The sequence below is a fragment of the Ceratotherium simum genome, chromosome 20 (assembly GCF_057802395.1).
Source record: "Ceratotherium simum simum isolate JZ-2026a chromosome 20, ASM5780239v1, whole genome shotgun sequence".
NCBI lineage: Eukaryota > Metazoa > Chordata > Mammalia > Perissodactyla > Rhinocerotidae > Ceratotherium > Ceratotherium simum.
In genome coordinates, this window is record NC_141919.1 from 51,768,338 (window position 1) to 51,790,579 (window position 22,242).

The 22,242-nt window shown below is 49.0% G+C and overlaps 1 protein-coding gene across 2 annotated transcripts in view; it reads left to right on the forward strand.

Annotated features, from left to right (window-relative positions):
* Positions 1-21,269, forward strand: part of ROR2 (ROR family WNT receptor 2) — a 205,084-nt gene extending 183,815 nt beyond the window's left edge. The window contains exons 5-9 of one of the 2 annotated variants that reach the window (XM_004428320.2): positions 8,544-8,671; positions 12,375-12,689; positions 13,856-14,101; positions 17,189-17,391; positions 18,795-21,269. In XM_004428320.2, the coding sequence (XP_004428377.1) occupies positions 8,544-8,671; positions 12,375-12,689; positions 13,856-14,101; positions 17,189-17,391; positions 18,795-20,240 (2,338 nt within the window). In that variant the 3' untranslated portion in view covers positions 20,241-21,269. Of the gene's footprint in view, positions 1-8,543; positions 8,672-12,374; positions 12,690-13,855; positions 14,102-17,188; positions 17,392-18,791 lie in introns of both variants that reach the window. The other variant, XM_014785963.2, reaches the window with a different exon arrangement.
* The last annotated feature ends 973 nt before the right edge of the window (positions 21,270-22,242 follow it).

Below are 22,242 nucleotides of genomic sequence, written 5' to 3' on the forward strand. Positions count from 1 at the left end.
TTTTTGTGAACGTGTTTTCATTTCCCCTGAATAAATCCTAGGTGTGGGATTGCTGGGTCAGATGGTAAATGTATATGTAAAATCTGTAAGAAATTGCCCAACTCTTCCCCAAAGTGGTCCCTCCATTTTACACTGCCACCAGCAGTGTATGAGAGTTCCAGTTGCTCCACATCCTCCCCACCATTTGATATTGTCAGTCATGTAATTTAGTCATTCTAGTGTCTTGTGTCCTGATGACTCGTGGTGGTTTAATTTACATTTCCTCAGCCACTAAACGGGGACCATCTTTCCAGGCCACACTTTTGTGAAGTATCTGTTAGGCCTTTTGTCCAATTTTACTGTGTGTTGTTTGTTTTCCTATTGAGTTATAGGAGTTATTTATATATTCTGTATACAGTTCCTTTGTCAAATATATAAAATGTTTCCCCCAAACCTGTGATTTGCCTTTTTATTTTCTTAATGCTGTCTTTTGATGAGCAGGAAAATTTAATTTTGATAAGTCTAATTTATCTTTTTTTTTCTTTTATGCCTCATGCCTAAGAAATCTTTGCCTTTGCCTACCTCAATATTATAAAGATATTCTCCTATGTTTCCTTCTGTAAGCACTATAATTTTAGCTTTTATGTTCAGGTCTATGATCTATCTCAAAAGCAATTTTTGTGTATGGTGTGAATCAATGGGTTTAAGTTCATTTTTTTTTCCATACAAATATCCAGTTCTTCCAGCACCGTTTTTGAAAAGACTGTCCTGTCTCCCTTGAATGCCTCAGTGCCTTTATTGAAAATCAGTTGGGGCCAGCCCCATGGCTTAGCAGTTAAGTGCATGCGCTCCACTACTGGCAGCCCAGGTTCGGATCCTGGGCGTGCACCGACGCACCGCTCGTCAGGCCATGCTGAGGCGGCGTTCCACATATGGCAACTAGAAGGATGTGTGACTATGACATATGCCTGTTTACTGGGGCTTTGGGAAGAAAAAGGAGGAGGACTGGCAATAGATGTTAGCTCAGAGCTGGTCTTCCTCAGCAAAAAGAGGAGGATTGGCATGGATGTTAGCTCAGGGCTGATCTTCCTCACAAAAAAAAAAAAAAAAGAAGAAAATCAGTTGACCATATGTGAGGGTCTGTTTTGGAATTCTCTATCATATTCTATTGATCTGTTCTTATACCCCACTACCACATTGTGTTGATAATTATAACATTATAGTAAGTCTTACAATCAGGTGGTGTAAATCATTCTTCTTCTCTTTCATGATTGTTTTGACTATTCTAGTACTTTTGTATTTGCATATAAATACTAGAATCAGTTTGTCAGTTTCTGCAAAAAAGTGCCTACTGGGATGTTTTTAACTTTTGAGTTTGAAATAACTTCAAACCTACAGAAAAGTTACACGAATAGTAATAAGGAATCCTATATGCTCTTCACCCAGCTTTACCAATTTTTATCATTTTGCCATATTTGATTTATCATTTCCTCTGTGAATATTTGTAATTATTATTTTTTCTGAACCGTTTGAGAGTAAGTTGCATTCACACACCCCTTTACCCCTTAATACGTCAGTGTGTATTCCCTAAGATCAGTGGTATTTCCTCACAGACCAACAGCTTCAAATTCAGGATATATGTCTTTGAATTGCCAGCCATACTCCAATTTCTGTAATTGTCCCTGTGATGCTGTTTAGATCCCACTCCCCTCCACACGGGATCCCCCCCATGCTGCTTTGGTCTCCTTTAACCTGAACAGTTCCTCGACCTTTCATGACGTTGACGTTTTTGATAAGTGCAGGGTGGTTATTGTATAGAATGTCTCTACGTTTGAGTTTGACTGATGTTTCGTCATGATTAGATTCTGGTTGTGTGTTTTTGACTGAAATACTACATAAATGATGTTTCCTTCTCAGGGAATCACATCTGGAGCGACATGATGTCTGTTTGCCCCTTATTGGTGATATTAATTTTGCTCACTTTGGTTAAGATCCATTTTCTCATTACATAGCTATTTTTCCTACTGCAACTAAAAGTAATTTGTGGGGGAATCCTGCTAGGATTTGATGAGGTGGCATTGCGTGCTGGGAGAACTGACATCTTAAAACTATTGAGTGTTCAATCTATGAACATGGTCTAGATTTCTATTTAGGTTTTCTTTCCTTTCTCTCTGCAGTGTTTTGAAGTTTTAAATCTGTAGAGGTCTTGTACCTCTTTTAGTGTTTATTCCTAAGTATTTTAACCATTTTTAAGTGTACAATTCAGTGTCACTAAGTACATTCACATCGTTGTGCAACCATCACCACATCCACCTCCAGAAATTTTTCATCTTCCCAAAGTGAAACTCTGTACCCTTAACGCTAACTCCCCGTTCTCCCCTCCCTGCAGCCCCTGGCACCCAACATCCTGCTTTCTGTCTCTTTGAATCTGACTACTCCTTCATGTGCTTTTAATATTATTTTAAATGATATTTTTTAAAAACTTCATTTGCTAATTGTTGCTCACATATAGAAATACAGTTGATTATATTGACTCTCCTGTGGCCTTACTAAATCCTTATTAGTTTTAGTAGTTTTTAAATATATTCCTTAGGATTTTTCTATGTAAATTATGATATCATCTGTGAGTAAAGATTGTTTTATTTCTTCCTTTCCAATCTTAAGCCATTTATCTATTGACCCTCTTTCTTTCTCTCTTTCTCTCTTTCTCTCTTTCTCTCTCTCTCTCTCTCTCTCTCTCTCTCTCTCTCCCTCTCCCTCCCTCCCTCACTCCCTCCCTCCCTCTCTCTCTCTCTCTCTCTCTCATCTTTATCTTATTTCCATTTCAATGGGGAAAACATTCCTTATTTCACCATTAAGAAATTCATTGTAGGCTTGTCATAGGTGCCCTTTTTATTAAATTGAGAAAGTTATTTTGTTTGTTGAGAGTTTTGATAATGAATGAGTGTTGACTTTGGTCACCTGCTTTTCCACATCAACTGAGATTACCACATGGTTTCTCTTTGTGTCTGTGTTTTCTGTGATTGGTTTTTAAATGTTGAGGTAACCTTGTATTCCTGGGTTAACCCAGTTGGTCCATTACCCGTTTCTATATTGTCTTTTTATTTTGCTGGGTCCAGTTCACTGTTGTTTCGTGGAGCATGTTACCTCTTTGATCAGGAGGGCTATTGGTCTGTAATGTCCTTGGGACATCCTTGCTAGTATTTGTATTGAGGTTATGCTTGCCTTATAAAATGAACTAGAAAGTGTCCCTTACTCCTGAATTTTCTGAAAGAGTTTGTATAAAATTGTTGCTGTTTCTTCCTTAAATGTCTGACAGAATTCACCAGTTTCTGTTATTTGGGGCTGGAGTTTTAACTGTGGGGAGGTTTTTAATTACAACTTCAAGTTCCTTTAGAGATTTCGGGCTATTCTGAGTTGTTATTTCTATTTGCACTAATTTTGGTGTATTGTGTTTTTCAAGGAATTTGTCCTTTTTTTCTAAGTTGTTGGATCTGTGTTCATATATTTCTATATATTATTATCTTTTAACATTTGTAGGGTCTTTGGTAATGTCCCTTTGTGAACTCTTGATATTGGTAATGTGTGTTTTCTCTTTTTCTTAATCAGTTTTTCTAGGTGTTAGCAATTTTGTTAATGTTTTTAAGAACCAACTTTTGGCTTTATTGATTTTTCTATTGTTTGTTTTCTATTTTATTGATTTCTGCTCTTATCATTAGTGTTTTTTTCTAATTACTTCAGGTATAATTTGCCATTCTTTTTCTAACTTATTAAGGTATAAAACCTTATCTAATTTAAGCATTTAAAGCTATAAATTTCTCTCTAACTACTCTTTTAGCTGTGTTCCACAAATCTTTAGTATCCTGTTTTCATTTTTCATATTTTCACATGCCATTTAAAATTTAATTTTCCTTGTATTTTCTTTTTTGAGTCCAAAGGTTATTAGAAGTGTGCTATTTAATTTCTAAATATTTGGGGAGTTTCTAAATATCTTTTTTATTGATTTCTAATTTAATTCTGTGTGATCATAGATTTATGGTTTCAATTCTTTTAAATTTATTGTGAGTTATTTTGTGGGAAGCATATGGTCTGTCCTGGTGAACGGGCCATGGGCACTGAAATGTGTATGCTGTCTTGTTGGGTGTATTGTTCTACAAAGGTCCATTAAGTCAAGGGGTCGTCAGTGTTGCCACTGTTGTTTCTTCACTAATTTTTTTGCTTAGTTCCATTAATTACTTCAGGACGAGTACTGAAATTTTCCATCTATAATTGTAGACTTTTCTGTTTTGTCCTCCAGTTCTGTTAATTCTTGTTCATATATTTTGAAGCTCTGATATTAGGTGCATTCATGTTTATGTCTTTTTGGTTAATGGACCCTTTTATTGGAAAGGTGTTTTTGCTGGGTATGGAATTCCGGGTTCACAGTTTATTTTCTCTGCTAGGGCACTGGATCTGTCATTCCTTTCTCTTCTGTTCTGCGTTGTTTCTGATGAGGGGTCAGCCGTTATTTGTCACATTCTCCTTTTTCTGTTCATCCTAGGTTTTCGGCAGGTGGACTGGGGTGTGAGTAGGTGTGGTTTCCTTTGTATTTGTCCTGCTTGCTTTGCACGGACATTCCTTAATCAGTGTTACTGTTTTTTAACCAGATTTGGAAACATTTTGGCCATTATTTCTTCAAACGTTTTTCCCAACTCCTTGCATCTCTTCTCTCCCCCTGGATGTGATTGCACATAAGTTAGATCCCTTGTACTTTCCCAGAGCTCACTGAGGCTCTGTTTATTTTTTGTAAGACTTTTTATCTCTCTCTGTTTCATTTTGGAAATTTTCTATTAACCTGTCAAGTTTACTGATTTATTTTCTGTTTTATCAGATCTGTTGTTAATACCATCCAGTGAAATTTTATTGGAGATTGTATGTTTTAGTTCTTCCTCTTGATTCTTTTAGCTTCCATCTCTCCTGAAATTACCCATGTCCTCATACTTTCTTCTGTGCACTGTTTTCCATACTTACAGTTCCTTAAAGTCCTGGTCTGCTGAGTCTAACATCTGGGTCATCTTTGCTTTTGTTTCTCTTGACCATGGGTTACATTTGCCTGTTTCTTCACGTCTGGTAATTTTTTATTGTATAGCAGTCATTGTAGTTTGTACTCGCGATTTTGTTACCTTCCTCAAGCGTGTTCTATTACAGCAGCCTGTTAGATTACCGTCACCTGAAGCTTATGGAGTTTAGCCTCGGGCTTTGTTAAAGTGGTTTATTTCAGTTTATTCTTTGTGCTTTTGCTCTGCCCACCCCCCCCCCCCCCCAAGTTGGAGCTATAACTTCCTGTGCCTCACTCAAGTAGGCCACCTGTTTATTACAGGCAGACCCTTTCATAACAAGAACAATTATGAAAATGGTTTTACCACTTTTAACAAAAAACTGGGGAAAAAGTTACCTTCCTACACAGTATGCAAATACATTTGAATTTTGACATGGATTACTTTTCAGCTATAAAGGAGCCTACTTTTCTTTAAAGGTCATTCATTATTTCTATCCAGGAATTTTTCTAAGCTTTTCTTCAAACCAATTTTTAGTTTTAGCATGTTCCATCGGGGGGCAGGGGCCAACAGGCCCCACCATCTTCTCAGCCCTTCGTCAAGAGCCACTTTCTGTCACAGCTTGATGGTCCTTTCTCTGTTTCCTTTCCATCTCCTCCCCCTTTCCTGTTGCCTTTTTTAACCAGTATTGTGGTTATTTCTCTCTGTCCCCTCCTTGACGGTGAACTTGTTGGTGTTTGTTTCTTCTTCATCTGTGTCACTGCCCCTTAGATCAGTGCCTGCAGCATTAGGAATGTAGGAGATTTCCAAAATTGGATTTCCATAACATTGATGTTCCGCGATGTGGTGAGCACATCTGTGTCGCTTGTGCAGTTTAAGGGATTTTACAGATGGCACTTCTGTCGCTCAGAGACTGGTTTTACAGATTTTCTCCAGCTCTGTCACTCTCCAGAGGTCCTAAACTATGCCAGGTAAAGATAAAATATCATTCTGTTTGAAACTAGAAAGTAATTCCCACTTATTTTCTCAAAACTTAAAGACCTGAAGGATCAACCACTTCTGTTTGTGTTTTTGGACATTCTCTAACATTCAGATCGGAAGCCCGCTGAGAGGAGTAAGCTGTGGATGAGATATGGTGGCCTCGAGCCCCTTCTCAGCACGTCTTCCCTCCACCTCCATTGCTCTCCCCATCCTGTGAGTGCCGGACAGTGGTCTGGGAGGAGCCCACAGCAAGGGACCAGGCGTTCTATTCCTCGACTCTTGAAGTGGAGAGAAGAAACTGCTCCCACTTGTGGGGTCACCCCGAGGGACTGACTGAATCAAACCTCATACCCTCGGCATAGCTGACACCAATCAGAGCATGTGCCTCCTAATGGTTCTCCTAGCATAGTGGGCACGTGCCCTGAACCCGACCGGCAGTGGCATGTAGCACACACACCGGGTCTCACCGGGGCGGGGGGACCTGCACTTGTGCTGGTGTGTTCAACAAGTGTAGGCATCGGTTTTAATCTAATCAACAGTTAACTCCAGCTCACAACCAGTAAAGAGGGGTGGGTCGGGTGTGTATTGTTAGCACATGTGCTTGCCTATTTACTCTACATTTAAAGGTTCCGTGACCCAAAGAAATAATGGCCGGTGAGCTTGAGAGAAAGGGCGTCCAGCTCTTGTTGACACCAGAACATCCTTATTTAGATTATTTATGGCTCCAGGTTCTTTTCTTTGAAAAAGAGACTTTCTTCAGGGGCTGGGAAGACAGAAGAGGAGGGGGAGAGCCAGAGGCAGCTGAAGAGGGGGTGTTCCACGAGACCCTTTGTCTCCACTGTTACAAGCGTCCAGATTTTGCATTTGTGAGAGAGCTAACATAGGGATTTTTAAGTCCATTTGGTTAAATTGGACACAACACAGGTTTCCTTTGGGGATGGTCTAAATCAACGTACAGTGGTCTGACAAGTGTTGTTAGGCTTATGGGCAGGCTGCAGATTTGCTAGAAAGCAGGTGACTTAATTGCAGGCCTGAGGCACTTGTCGGAAGCTTGTCCAGGGAGCCCAGGCCCCCTCTCTTTTGCCCTAATATATCTGCTGTGGCTCACTTTTACTGGCTCCCTGGAGCATCCTGACAGCCACTTTAAAAAGCATCTGGGTACCTAGAATGACTGATCTCATTGGCTGAAGGCAAGACTAACAGGTTCTACCAAAAAGAATTTAGCACAGATTCCAATGGGGACGTGTGCAGGCTGTTCCCTGCAGGCTCTGGGAAGGCCGGACTTTGGGGCCAAGAGGGAAGGCCACTGCTTCTGGGAGTCTCCCGTTTTCTGTCCCCCATCTGCATACACATGGTCTGTGTGTCTACATGGCAACGATGAGGTCACACGGCTGTCGTAGAATAAGCACATCTCGTTGTGCGAATTCTTTGAGGGCCAGACGTTCTGGAATCCCCTCCATTGCTTCCCTCCATTTCACATTTCTCTCCTACAATCTAATGGTAGCATACGGTTTCTGGATTATCATCGTTTTCATAAAAGCCTTGCTTGCAAACATTGAAAGCTCATAGGGGTGTGCTGTAATGTTTCTGATGTTGTTTAAGGGTAAGATGAAACATGTTAATGTTTAACAGTCTGTGTGTATTTATACGTATACGTGAACACATACCCACCCATGTGTACACTTCACATTTATAATCCATCTTTCACACTCAATTAGTTCTCCCCTGGTTCTATCCCCTCCTTAAAGATGCTGGAATTTTTTTAAGTTAATTGACTTTATATTTTAGAGCAGTTTTAGCTTTACAGAAAAATTGAACAGAAAGTACAGAGTTCTCATGTAACCCCCCCCACCACATCTGCACATACAGTTTCCCCTATTAGTAACATCTTGCATTAGTGTGGTGCATTTGTTACAATCGATGAGCCAATATGGATACATTATTATTAACTGAAGTCCACAGTTTACGTTAGGATTCACTCTTGTACATTCTGTGCGTCTGGACAAATGTGTAATGACGTGCATCCACCATTACAGTATCATGCGGAGTAGTTTCACTGCCCTAAACATCCTCTGGGCTCCACCTGTTCATCTTCCCCCAATTTGCTACCCCCCACTCGGCAAACACTGATCTTTTTTCCATAGTTTTGCCTTTTCCAGAATGTCGTATAGTTGGAATCCTATAGTATGCAGCCTTTTCAGATTGGCTTCTCTCACTTAGTAATGTGCATTTAAGGTTCCTCCATGTTTTTTCATGGCTCATTTGTTTTTAGTGCTGAATAATATTCCATTGTCTGGATGAACCACAGTTTATTTATCCACTCACTACTGAAGGACATCTTGGTTGCTTCCAAGTTTTGGCAATTATGAAAAAAGCTTATAAACATCTGTGTGCAAGTTCTTGTGTGGACATAAGTTTTCAGTTTATTTGGGTAAATACCAAGGAACAAGATGGCTAGACGGTAAGATGCTGGATTTAAAAAGAAAAAAAAAATAATCGGGGATACTTACACCTTCCAGTGTGCTTACAGACTGTGTGTTTTCCCAGAGACGACTACCATGAGGAGGGGTTCTGCCAGCCTTATCGGGGAATCGCCTGTGCGCGCTTCATTGGGAACCGGACCATCTACGTGGACTCCCTCCAGATGCAGGGGGAGATTGAAAACCGAATCACAGGTGAGAGCTGCAGACCTCTGTGTGGAGGCAACGCGCATGCGTGCAGCCGCCTGTTGCCGCACAGACGGTCCCGCCTGTGTGTTTTCTTGGTTATTACCCCAGACAGGGAGCCCCTGTTCCATGTCTCTTGGAGAGAAGGCCAGAAACCTTTCTTAGAAGCAGTTGCTCTTGCCTCCATGGTTTATCCTAAAATGTTCCCGTTTGTATGTTCAAATTAGCAAGTGTAGGTTGCGTAGAAGATACTTCTAACATACTGAATTAGGCCAGCGTGTGTGTCCAAAGCCCCAACTCGCCTTGTCCTCACTGCATCGCTGGGGCCTCCTGTCCCAGGGCTGCCACCCTCGTGCAGGCAGCCCGGTGCCCATGACATTCATTCTGCTTGACTTCTCTGTTCTGCCTTTCCTGACTCTGTGCCCTCTCGGAGCTGTGCTGGGTTGAAAGATACACAGGTCTGATTTCAGCTCTCTGGGAGAGAGGTTTGTAGGCTATCAGCCGTGCGTGGGGACGCTGCAATGAACTCAGATCTGTGTCAGCCTCGGTTCCCAGGGACAGTCAGGTCTTCAGGTGCCTGCCTCACAGCGGGAGAAATGAAGCAGATCATTTAGGAATGAAGCTGCTCGTCGTTCTCCGTCTCTTAGGAGTTACCCTCTCTGGTTGGTTGGTAGCTCTCAACACACCAACTTTTCCACGTTGATGCAAAGGTCTTCTTGGGGGAAATCCCTTGAAAAGTGAGAAAATGAATTAGGACAAAGCCCTCCTCCTCCTATCTCTGTCTCCCCACAAACACACACATGTTGTTCTCTCCAGACTCTAGAGATCAAGGAAAACCTTGTGAAGCCGGCAGGTGTCCGAGGTTAACTGGGTTCTCTGCACGGTAGTTCTTGACCCCAGTCGCCCACTAGAGTCTCCGGCCGACCTCTGATGCCGGCCCCCCCGGGAGATTCTGATGGGGCTTGTACAGCACTGCCCTGGGAAGGGGTGAGAATGAGCATCCAGCTGGAACCCTGGCCTTGTCTTTCACCCTCGGTCTGGAGGGTGTGAGGTCATGGTCACGGAAGGGGCTGTCTGGCCCCTGGTTGCAGAGCCCCCTGAGGACAGGACCAGGTGTCCAGTGAGAAATTGGAAGGGCAGTGATGGGACCTGGAGGATCCTGGAAGGTGCCATCTTGGTCCACGGGGAGAATGTTTAGAAAATCTTGGTGTCTCTCATTGGAAAAGCTTTTTATGCCCACTTAAAGCAGAACATCTCAAACCTTTTCACAACAACACACAGTAAAAAGTATCATGAATTAGAATACGCATACATATATTTCATAGAACTGAAATGGGTTACAGGAAACAACATTCACCCTTACCAAAAGCAGCACACTCTATTTTCCTCCTCAGTTTTATTTCATTAAAGAAAAAAGTTGGTTACAGCCTTAATCCGAACCATGCCCTCTGACATCCTCTGTTCTGTTCTAATCATCTTTTAAAACGCTAGCCGCAGATTCCAGAATTAATTTTACATCCTACTAACGGGCAAACACTGATTCAAGGTACAAGACTGTCCCCCCATCATTTCTTCAGGAATTGTTTAAAGGATTGAACAACTCAGATAGTGAAGCAGACTGACTTTATAGCAGTTTTTAGATAAATGTTTAGGATGAAGAGTCCCTAGATTTGTGGATTTTTGAAAAAATAAATTTGAAGTTGCTCTGGACTGAGTGACTTGTGGTTTAGAGACTGTGTTGATTGTGGAGACACAGGCTCTGTTTTGAGAGCTTGCTTGTCGGAACTAGTTCCTGGGATCTGGAAGCTTCCCAGGGAATGGGCCCCAAGAAGCCTTCAGAGTGACATGCAGGGTGGACAACAGCGAGGACTTGGGTTGTTAGACCTCCTCGGTGCCTGCAATTGGACTTTCAGAAAGAAGCCCTCTCGTGATATGTTCTGAGGGGAGAGGGGTGAAGAGAAATCCTAAAAGGGTCAGCCATGGCATCCTGTGGGTTGATTACCCCAAGAGAAACAGCAGGTTGGGCTCCCTTAGACAATCTTTCCCTGCCTGGGGATCAAGGCCAACTCCACAATGATGGGATTGAACTGGTTCAAACCTTGGTCTTCGGCCAACTCCCAGAGACCCTGCCCCTTAACCTCTTACCTCTCTGTTCCTCAATGTTAATATTGGCCAGAAGGACTAAGGACGATGTGACCAGCACGCTGCAGAGTAACCGGCACACGGCACTGCCTACAGCGCATGGACACAGCCTGTTACCAGACCCTCCTTGACCATTCATTTTACTGGTCATTTTACAGGCTCCACATGGGCTTTCATTCCCCAGGATGCAGTCTCAACACATCATTTGACAGATCAAGACACAGGCCCAGTGAGGCCTGAATGACCCGGCACTCCTATAGTAAATAACCAGCAGGGCCAGAACCAGGGGACCACTCCAGCTCATCTACCCTGGTGGGGTCTCCCCCCACCCCCCCTCGCCGGGAATAATGGGCCAGCAGCGCCACCTGCTGGCCTCCCCAGGCACGGCACTACAAGTCATGGGTGGAGCAGGGGCGTCCCACAACTAAATTCCATCCTGTCCAGTTTTCTTCCCTCTCAGCAGGGTGGGTAGCCCAAGGGGCCTCTCTTCCTTTAGCGGTCCAAGATCAAATGGTTAGAAGCAGGTCCTTCACAGGTCAAAGAGGGGTGGGCCTTCTGCCTGATGCTCTCCTTTGAGCCCTGGCTGCACAGCCTAGAGGAGAGGGCGAGAGCCCGCCATGGCACCCCTGCCCCGCTCACCCGGCCAGACCTTGTCTCTGCAGCCCCCACCCCTTCCTTTCTGCAGGTCAGGCGTCTCTTCAGTCCCATCACACACAGATGTCCATCCTGTGACGTCTGGCCTCTGAAAGGCAAACCAACCCACCAGGGCTCCAGACCCTCCTGCTACAGTGGCTTCTCTGTTCCCCTTTATCACAAAACTCTCCCTGATGCACATCTCACCACTCTGCACCTCCTCCAGCTGCGGCTTGGCCTCCCAGCACTCGACCTGCAGGCTCCCTTCACCCCCTGCCCCTCCGCCCTGTCCTCGTCTTACTCCAGTCCTGCTGACTTCACAGGGCTGATGGTCCATCTCTCTGCACTCTCTCTTCATCCTCTGGGGTGCCCTTCCCCGCTGCTGCATCCTCTGCTGGCAGACCTGGGTTGAGGGGAGACTGAGGCCCGGTCCTTGTGCCTCTTCTCTAATCTCTCCTTCTAGAAGTCGCCCAGCCCCTCGGCTTCACATGCCGCCCCGGGTTGCAGAGCTCCCAGTTCGTGGCAGGGCTTAGGAAGCGCTTTTGGGTCTGAAATCGAATCTTCCTGTCATGGAAGAAGCATCTAGCTGGATGAAATCTTGGGCCTGGTTTTCCTTCTTTGTTGTTCCACTTTTGACGTTTTTAAGTGAAGCCCTAGGACCAGGACTTTCTTTCTATGTCTGGTGCAAATCAGGGCGGCTCACGTGCTCCCTGGAGTCTTTCTGGTGGGAGAGCCTCTCCAGAGTGGGCGGAGGACTGGGTGGGGGGCGGGGGTCGGGGCAAGTCCCGCAGGTGAGAGATAGGGACCGCGGATGCCCGGGGGGACATAGGGGCGGGAGATGGGGGGAGGGGGGCACCGGGCCGGAGATAGGGCCCGGGCCAGGTGTCGGGGCCCCAGCGTGGGCCCACGCAGTCCTGACGCCGCCTCGCCCCCGCAGCGGCCTTCACCATGATCGGCACCTCCACGCACCTGTCGGACCAGTGCTCGCAGTTCGCCATCCCGTCCTTCTGCCACTTCGTGTTCCCGCTGTGCGACGCGCGCTCCCGGGCGCCCAAGCCCCGCGAGCTGTGCCGCGACGAGTGCGAGGTGCTGGAGAGCGACCTGTGCCGCCAGGAGTACACCATCGCGCGCTCCAACCCGCTCATCCTCATGCGGCTGCAGCTGCCCAAGTGCGAGGCGCTGCCCATGCCCGAGAGCCCGGCCGCCGCCAACTGCATGCGCATCGGCATCCCGGCCGAGAGGCTGGGCCGCTGTGAGTCCCTCCCCGCCCCGCGCCGTCGGGGCCAGCCCCGGGACCCCATCCTGTCCGGGAATCCTCGCAGCCCGGGCCCCTGTTCCGGGAGGGCAGTCACGTGGGGCTTGGGGGGTGGTTGGAGCCCTTCAGCTCCAGGCCCGCACCCCAGCCCGGCCCCTGCCAGCCCAGTAAGTCACTCTGCTTCTCTGAGATGGGCGTGTTCTCAGTGCCGGCCGCGGGACGCTGTCAGGGCATTAGGGGAGGCAGGGCCGACTTCAAACCCACCTTGTGATCTACAGCACCTCTCATCATTCACTGGGCCAGGATTGCCACCCTCCATGGGAGGACCCAGGAAGAGGCTGCCTTCCTGGGGGTTGTATTCACTTCTTTGGCTAGACCGGGGCTTCCGGGATACCCGCAGGGCTCCTTACCAGGGCACTCGGAGCCTGGGCTCCTGACCGACTGCACACATCCACCTCCAGGCCGCAGGGCTTACTCCAGGTGACCCCCAGCAAGTTGCTTAAATACAGGTTTCCTTGTATTACACAGGGATAGAAACTACTTACCTGAGAAGTTGAAATGAAGATTACATGAGTTTCTATTTAGGAGGTTCTTAGAATAGTGCCCACACATGGTAAGCACTGCGTAACCATTCAACAAGTGCAAACCCCCAGGTCTGGCTGGGGAGCCCTCCCAGTCTCCTCAGTGGAGGTGGAGTGATGCTCCGGGCTATGCTCACATGTGGCTGAGCGGGCGTCCTCACTGGGCAGCTAAGGGGACGTCTGAGGTTGCGGGCCAGGCCTGGAGATTGATCTGCCCTCCTGCACAGTTCAGTTTTGCCTCTAGTGCAAGTGAACAGGAGCGTTGACATCCTCATTCTGGATTGGGGGTGTCTGGCGGGTCCCAAAGGTGGTTTCAGGGTCAGGGAATAACTTCTGGTGGGGTTTGTTCCCCATATGCATCCCTGATGCACCCCTAGTTTAATTTGTGGGCTTGGAACTTAAGTCATTACTTTTAATGCTGCTTTTCTGGGAAGTTATGTAAAATCTTTGGGTCTTTTGGAAATTCCGGTTTGGGGACATGCAGGCAAATAGTCTAGAGGGGTTGAACAGTACACTCTGTGCCCCCGGAGGAGGGCTGCTTCCTCTTAATTTTCGGGCATGCTAACGTGTCCTCTCTCTCAGACCATCAGTGCTACAACGGCTCAGGCACAGATTACAGAGGCACGGCGAGCACCACCAAGTCGGGGCACCAGTGCCAGCCATGGACCCTGCAGCACCCCCACAGCCACCAGCTGACCAGCACGGACTTCCCCGAGCTCGGAGGGGGGCACGCCTACTGCCGGAACCCCGGAGGGCAGATGGAGGGCCCGTGGTGCTTCACGCAGAATAAAAACGTACGCATGGAACTGTGTGACGTTCCCTCGTGTAGTATGTATTCTCTCTCTTTTTTTTAACATGTTGACTGTTGCGTGCTCTTTGTGATGTTGTGGGACCAGGAGGCACCTGGGCTCCTGGGCACCCACCCTGTTTCACCACCATGATCATTTGTTTTAAACAAAGCTGTTGCTGGTTGTAAAACTAATATCTGGTCACTATGGGATGTTTTAAATTATAGAAAAGTCTGAAGAATGATGTGCAAATATCCCCTAATTTCACCACACAGGGGAGACTACTATTTACAGTTGGGGGCCCTTCTGTCAGCCCTTTTCCCACGTGTGGTCCTGGCATCTTGTTTCTCCACTAACATTGTCACATAATATTTCCCAACATTAGCAAGAATGCCTCCCGTTACAGTTACAACCAGCTCCTCAGCCTGGCATCTGTAGTTGGGGGCACGACACCTCCTGCTCCCCTCCCCTCGCCTCCCGCTGGGCTCAGCTCTCGCATGTAGACTTGGCAGAGTGAGGCAAAAATAGAACTTAAATCTCTTCACCGCTTTCCCTGCTATTTCTCTGTTATATTGTGAATAGGAGAAGAGTGTATAGTTAATGGATGCAGACTTCACAAACATGATCATCCCTGTATCTCAGTCGTTTACGTCTCACCAGCTCCAGTTGGCCCAGGTACCCAAGACCCAGCTGCCGTCTGAGTCTCACATCTGGGAACTTGGAGGGAGAGGGTTGGTGGAGAATGACTGTGAGACGATTGATAAAGAGAGGTTAATGGGTGAAGCAAAGCAGGGCTCACCCTGCACCTGGAAACCTCCTCCTCGCGGCCTGGGGCCTCCACCCTGCCGCTGATAGACTGAGAACTGGTGTTCGTTACCTTCTGAAAGTGTGATCGGGCAGTTCCAAATTTGGCCCTCCCTTTAACTCAGCAGTTCACAAACAAATCTTTGAGTGTGTGTTCATTGCAGGAATACATTTTAAGAATGAAATGTTAGTGGTTAGACGATAGGATAGTTACTCATCTAGAGTAGATATAGATGCTACGGTTGTTTAAAACAGTTTCCTGCAAGTAAGGATGTCATGATGTCCTATTAAAGGAGAAAAACAAGTTGTAGGGCAGTAGCTTGCTTTCTCTCTCTTTCTTTGTAAAAGACACAAAATGAGTGAAAGGTGTGTGTGAGCACACATAGGCACTTGTATTTCATGGACGAAGTTTTGAAAAGACACACACCAAACTTGCAGCAGCAATTTCCCATGACCTATAGAAATGTTCAAATATAAGACGTTTTTACAATGAGCAGGTATTACTCTTGTAAATAAAAATAAATCAAAACATAAAGAAAAATGTGTATGTTCTTTGACCTGGCAATTCCAGGAATCTTACATTGCAGAAATATTTGCACTTATAGGGCAGAAATGCAGGGATATTTATTGCAGAATCACTTTTAATAGCTAAATAAGAAACCACTGTTCAACTGATTGCTGACCACTAGGGGCTGGTGGGTGGTGAGTGAAGTGTATCCATACCATGGAACAGAGTACAGCTACTGAAGAATAAAGGCCTCGAGCTGTCTGTTCTACATGAAACGTGGTCTGAGATACATTATTCTGCCACAAAGCCAGGAGCAGGAAAATATGAATGATATGGTTCTATTTAAAATGAATTCTATTTAAAATTCTATTTTAAAAAGCCATATGAAACTACTGCTTCTGTATGTCAAAATAGTTGAATATTGGTTAGCCCATGTTCAACTTATAAAGTTAGGTGAACCCCAACCTGTTAACAATGGTATATAGCCTTTGGTGAAATGGGGTATTAGGAATATGCACTTTTCTTTAATGCTAGAATTATTAATAAGCGTGTGTTTTGTTGGTGACTTTAAAAAGATTATGATAAAATAAATGGCCATACAAATATTTGGATGGTGCTCACATCTCTGATCTTGGCCTGAGGGGCATGGAATCTCCCCGAGCCCTGGTAATGAAAACCCCAAGTCTCCATGCCCCTGAGGCCTCTAGAGCATCTGCTTCCGGGCTGGCACCAGGAGGGTTTTGTGTGTGTTTTAATTTGATTTTATCTTATTTTGGAGGCGGGGGAAGATGGGGTTGGAACAATGCTTTTTTACTAAGGTGGTGATAATATTCATCTTTAGAACTGAAGTAGCTTTTTCAGGGACCACATTGACCAGAAGTCACTTGTTGGCTTCAGATGGAGAGTTCATTAGCCACTAGACCCAGGGAGGGACGCCCTAGTCCCGTGTAACTGCTCACGAGGTTAAGGAGAGAGCTGCGGTGGGGAGGGGGCTGTCTGCAGAAGGCGCAGAAGACAGTGCCGCCTCCTCGCAGAGCGGAGCGCGGCTCCACCTCAGAGGTGTGCAGGGCGCCTGGGGCCTGGCTGGCTTCCGCCTCTCAGCCGCTGTGCCCCCTGTGAGTCCTGCAGAGGGAGCCAGAGCGCTGCCCTTCGCGGTGGAAGATGGGGCGGTGCTGGAGGCCTCAGAGCCTACATCTTACTGTCGTTTTTCAAGAATGCTGGCGCCCCTGCCGCCTGTTGCTTTGGGCCAAACTCATCAGCCACAGGTGCTCTTTTAAATCAAATGCATTTTTAATTAGTTTCTTGAAAGAATATGTGTTCGTCATACAAAAATGTGGGAAATCCTAAAATGTTGAGTGAAGAAAAGGATCGTTTCTAATCCCACTGCCGAGTTTCCTTCGCCGAGGACAAGGGTGGCAAATGTGTTTCATCATTTCCTAAAGACGACATCGGACAGAGCAGACGACTGTCTCCCCTGGTGTCCCAGCATTAGGCAGGGGACTAGCAGTGTCATTACCGCTGCAATGGTAAACAAACCTTCAGAGTTCATTTGTTTCTTGTGCTTGTGTTCTGATTTGTTTCTGTGGGGGGCGGTTCTGGATTAAGTCACAAACGTACAGCAGGATGTGCATTTTTTGGTACATCACTTTTTCTTATTTAGGTTTGGTGGGCAATTTTGCCCCTTTGTGCAGTTTACCTGATTATCCACTTGTGCTTAAATATTTCAGTTGGAGGTGGGGTTGGGCTGGTGGTGGAGAACTTGGAGTTGAAGAGGGGGTGTTTTCAGAAAACTCAAGAAAGCCTTGCTGTTCACAGGCCCCCAGGACGGCAGCAGGATGGGGATCCTCTACATCCTGGTCCCCAGCATCACCATCCCCCTGGTCATCGCGTGCCTCTTCTTCCTGGTCTGCATGTGCCGGAACAAGCAGAAGGCAACCGCCTCCACGCCACAGCGGCGCCAGCTGATGGCCTCGCCCAGCCAGGACGTGGAGATGCCGCTCATCAGCCAGCACAAGCAGGTCTCCTGCCTCGTGTTTAAGGGGCGGCTCCCCTTGGCTTAACCTCTTAACCTGGGGATGGGTTACCTGTGACATCAGGGTCCTTAATTTACTTGATACACATAATTCTTTTAAACTGTCCTTCATTTTGCTGTTTCTTCTCTAAAACATATGAGGACATTTGTGTCCTCAGGAAATAAATGGTAGGTGTGTTCGGGACTCGCCGCCCCACAGGTAATGGGCTTCTCCGTCTACCTAGACGAGCCCTATTAGTGTGGGTCCCAGAGAGCTGTCCTGATTCCGACGCTTCAGCTGTCCCCACGGGAGGACACAGGAAAAGGCCTCAAGTTGCCCCCACCACTTGAGGGTCACTGTGGCATTTTTAAGGGACGAGGGCCTGTTTCCTGGTCAGTTTGGGGTTGGGTTGGTTTTGCTTTGCTTCATTTTTCGGGGAAGGATAGAGCAACAGTCTCGTAGTGGAAGTAGGAGGACAGGCCAGCCTTACGTCCTAGGAGCTCTTAGGATGGCGAGAACACGCTGAAATGCAGCACAGGAGACAGTCTGTCACAGCCTGCCCAGCTTAAGTGAAGGGCCTTTATGTTAATTGCAAGCTTTGAGGGAAAAATCATTCCTATCTGGGCTTCGAAGCGGGGGGTGGACTCACTCAGCTCTGTGGTCAGGAGTCGCTGTGTGTTTGCTGGGGGCAGAGGCCTGGATGGCGGAGAGACACAGGGAGCCTCTGAAAAGGATGGGGGCCAGGCACACAGAAGGGGTGGGAAGTCATAGAGGCTAAGAAGTGCAAATCCTGGGGATCCCCTTCCCCCGTGTGGTGTCACAGTGCTTCTAATCGAGAATCTGATCAAGAGGAAACAGCAAAACAGGCCCACTGAGGAGCATCTGTCGAGCAACTGGCTTGGACTCTAAAAGTGACAAAAATCGTGGGAAGTGCCCCGTGGGGTTCGTGAGAAAAAGACACTGGGTCTCCTGTGATGAGCAGTGGTGGCTGGACCTCCCCGGGAGGCACATGTCAGGGAGCAGCAGGAAAGGCCCCGGGTGGGGACACAGCTGAGAGTGCACGGGTGACTCGGGGACAGCTAGAGCTCAGCCTGGCTGGGGAGGGTGTGTGTGTGAATAGGTGTGTGCACACTCACACACACTGCCATGGGATCTTGGCCGTATTTGGGGGGGACCTAATTTGCAGCCTGGTTGGGACCCGTTGAAGGTTTCAGGCAGCCTCATGGCATCAGAGCAGAGAGCAGTGTGCAGGGCAGGCTGGGTCTGGGGTAGAACAACCAGTGGGTCCTCTGCAAGGCCGTGCTGGCGGGGGCACAGGGTTGCCCCCGGAGCCCCTTCCCAGCCACCTGGCTCTTCCTTCTCCTGTTGCGGTGACAGAAATGTCTCACTGGGGCTTCTCTTCTCAGCAGGCCAAACTCAAGGAGATCAGCTTATCCACGGTGAGGTTCATGGAGGAGCTCGGGGAGGACCGGTTCGGGAAAGTCTACAAAGGCCACCTGTTTGGCCCGGCGCCGGGCGAGCAGACCCAGGCGGTGGCCATCAAAACGCTGAAGGACAAGGCGGAGGGGCCGCTGCGGGAGGAGTTCCGGCACGAGGCCATGCTGCGGGCGCGGCTGCAGCACCCCAACATCGTGTGCCTGCTGGGCGTGGTGACCAAGGACCAGCCCCTCAGCATGATCTTCAGCTACTGCTCGCATGGCGACCTCCACGAGTTCCTGGTCATGCGCTCGCCACACTCGGACGTGGGCAGCACGGACGACGACCGCACGGTGAAGTCCGCCCTGGAGCCCCCCGACTTCGTGCACGTGGTGGCGCAGATCGCCTCGGGGATGGAGTACCTGTCCAGCCACCACGTGGTCCACAAGGACCTGGCCACCCGCAACGTGCTCGTGTACGACAAGCTGAACGTGAAGATCTCCGACTTGGGGCTGTTCCGCGAGGTGTACTCGGCCGACTACTATAAGCTGATGGGTAGCGCACTGCTGCCCATCCGCTGGATGTCACCCGAGGCCATCATGTACGGCAAGTTCTCCGTGGACTCGGACATCTGGTCCTACGGCGTGGTGCTCTGGGAGGTCTTCAGCTACGGCCTGCAGCCCTACTGCGGGCACTCCAACCAGGACGTGGTGGAGATGGTGCGCAGCCGCCAGGTGCTGCCCTGCCCGGACGACTGCCCCGCCTGGGTCTACGCCCTGATGATCGAGTGCTGGAACGAGTTCCCCAGCCGGCGGCCCCGCTTCAAGGACATCCACAGCAGGCTCCGGGCCTGGGGCAACCTGTCCACCTACAACAGCTCGGCGCAGACCTCGGGGGCCAGCAACGCCACACAGACCAGCTCCCTGAGCACCAGCCCCGTCAGCAACGTGAGCAACGCCCGCTACGGGGGGCCCAAGCAGAAGGCCCAGCCCTTCCCGCAGCCCCAGTTCATCCCCATGAAGGGCCAGATCAGACCCATGGTGCCCCCGCCCCAGCTCTACATCCCCGTCAACGGGTACCAGCCGGTGCCGGCCTACGGGGCCTACCTGCCCAACTTCTACCCGGTCCAGATCCCGATGCAGATGGCCCCGCAGCAGGTGCCCGCCCAGATGGTCCCCAAGCCCGGCTCCCACCACAGCGGCAGCGGCTCCACCAGCACGGGGTATGTCACCACCGCGCCCTCCAACACGTCTGTGGCGGACAGGGCAGCCTTGCTCTCGGAGGGCACTGAGGACACGCAGAACGCCCCGGAAGACGCGGCCCAGAGCCCCGTGCGGGAAGCCGAGGAGGAGGAGGACGGCTCCGTCCCCGAGACCGAGCTGCTGGGAGACAGTGACACGCTGCAGGTGGACGAGGCCCAGGTCCAGCTGGAAGGCTGAGGCGCGCGGGGCTGTGGGGCACTCGGGGGGAGACTCGGGCTGCCTTGAGCAGTGAGCCCCCGGCGCCGGTGGGCTGGTTGCAGTCTCACCACGTGAAGTCCTGCTCCTCTGTCGTCCTCTCGTGCACAGAGCTGCCGCTGGGGCCACCTATTTGGTTGGAGGTCTTTTAGCCAGTGGCACCTCACCAGGCGGGGGTGGTGGCCCAGCAGGACCGTGGTGACCCTGACACCACCTGCATTTCCCCGAAGGTAGATCAGTAGTGAGCAGTGCCTGCACTTTGAAGGAAAAGAGATGGCATCTTCTCTCTGTATTGCATATGGGTTGAATGGTGCAAAACTTTGGGAAAACAGCCCTGTCAGGGGCAGCCAGGTGGGACCCTGGCCTTTGCGCTCCCCAGCGCCTGGCCTGTTGGTTGAGGATGGAGGAGGCTGCTTTCTCTCTCCTGCCCCCCTGCCAGGAATAGTCTCCCTTCACCACCAAAGATGAGCGGGAACAGGCCAAAGCCGCCTGTCACCTGCCAGGGTCCGATGAGAAGTGGGCTTCTGAAATGGGAGTCCCTGCATGAAAACAAAATGTGCCTTACGAGAAACCGACACGATTTTGTATTTTTGTGAAATGATTTTAATTATCCTGCATGTGTATTCTGCCCACTGCTCTGGAATTCAAGGGAAAGTGTTTCTTGGGTTTGGAATGTTACAGAGGAGGCAATATTGTACAGAGCACAGTATTGTTATTTTTTTTTAGAACGATGTACAGACCTTAAATGTAATTTATATGGTTTTTGTATGCCATTTTCATTGAAATATTTTGAGCTTAAAATAATGACTTAGTAATTTAACTGTTTACGTTCCCCACTTGGGGATCCACCCAACTGTATTTGGTTTGCTAGTGTTTGTACCGCGTGTGAGCAAGTCTGTCATTTCAGAGCTCCTGCGAGAGAAGGCCCACAGGCACCTGTGTCCGCGCCCGGGGAGAGCTCTTGCGTAACTCCCACGCCTGGTGTATCCAATAAAGCCACATGGAACGTTTGGCCGGCTCTCTGCAGCTTGTGAGGATGTCGGGCAGCGGGAGGTGCTGCGTGATGGAGACGCCGGCCGGTGATGGTCGGGCGGAGCCCTTGCGGGGGCTGGGGGGGCTTGTCCAGAGCCAGCGCCTCCATTTGAGTGTGGCTGTGCGTTGGCAGAGGAATGATGGGAACCAGTTCCACTGCTTTTCCCTTGGTAAGGTCTCTGGGTGAAGCGATTGCAGATGATGTGAGGTTGGTGTTGGTTTTAAACAGCTCTCCCCTCCTGAGGTCCCAGGGTCCCTGACGTTTTTAGCCCTGGAGCCTGGCACTTCCCAGGGCCCTGGAGCAGGGCTGGGGGGGTGAGGCAGTGAGGGGGAACGGGCCCCCTTCACTCCCTGCCCGGGCCACCTGTGCCTCTGGTCCTTGGCAGTGCGCCCTCTGAGCCAGAGTACACCTGGACCAGGGTCATCTGGGGGGGTCAGTGGCTCCAGGGCTTCCAGTTGGGGGAGGGGCACTGTAACACCACCGCAGCCTGGGTGAGGCCTGGAGGCCTTCTGCCAGCCAGCAAACGGCCCCCAGGCCCTGGCCCTTCCCCCAAATGTCGCCTGGGAGGTTTCTGTGTTTATTGGAGTGGGTCCACAGCCCTGGGGCCCGGCGGGGCTCAGCTAGGAGTTTGCTTCCCGAATGTGGGCAGTGGTTCTTTAGCCTGCCTCAGAATCTCTCCCAGGGCTTGTCACAAGAGGAGCACTACCCTCGCTGCTCCCAGGCATGTCTGGGCGGGGCCAAGAAAGGGCATCTCTAACAAGCACCCAGAGGGTGCTGATGCTGTAGTCAGGGTCCACGGAGAGCCACTGAGGCACAGAATTGATTGATCTGGATTGTCCAGCACCTCGGGTCATCCTGAACTTCAGGTCTGTGCTGTACACCCCTCACCCCACTGCTGTAGCATAATGCTGCTCACGGATAGAGCCACACACAAAGCAAGAAAGAAAATGT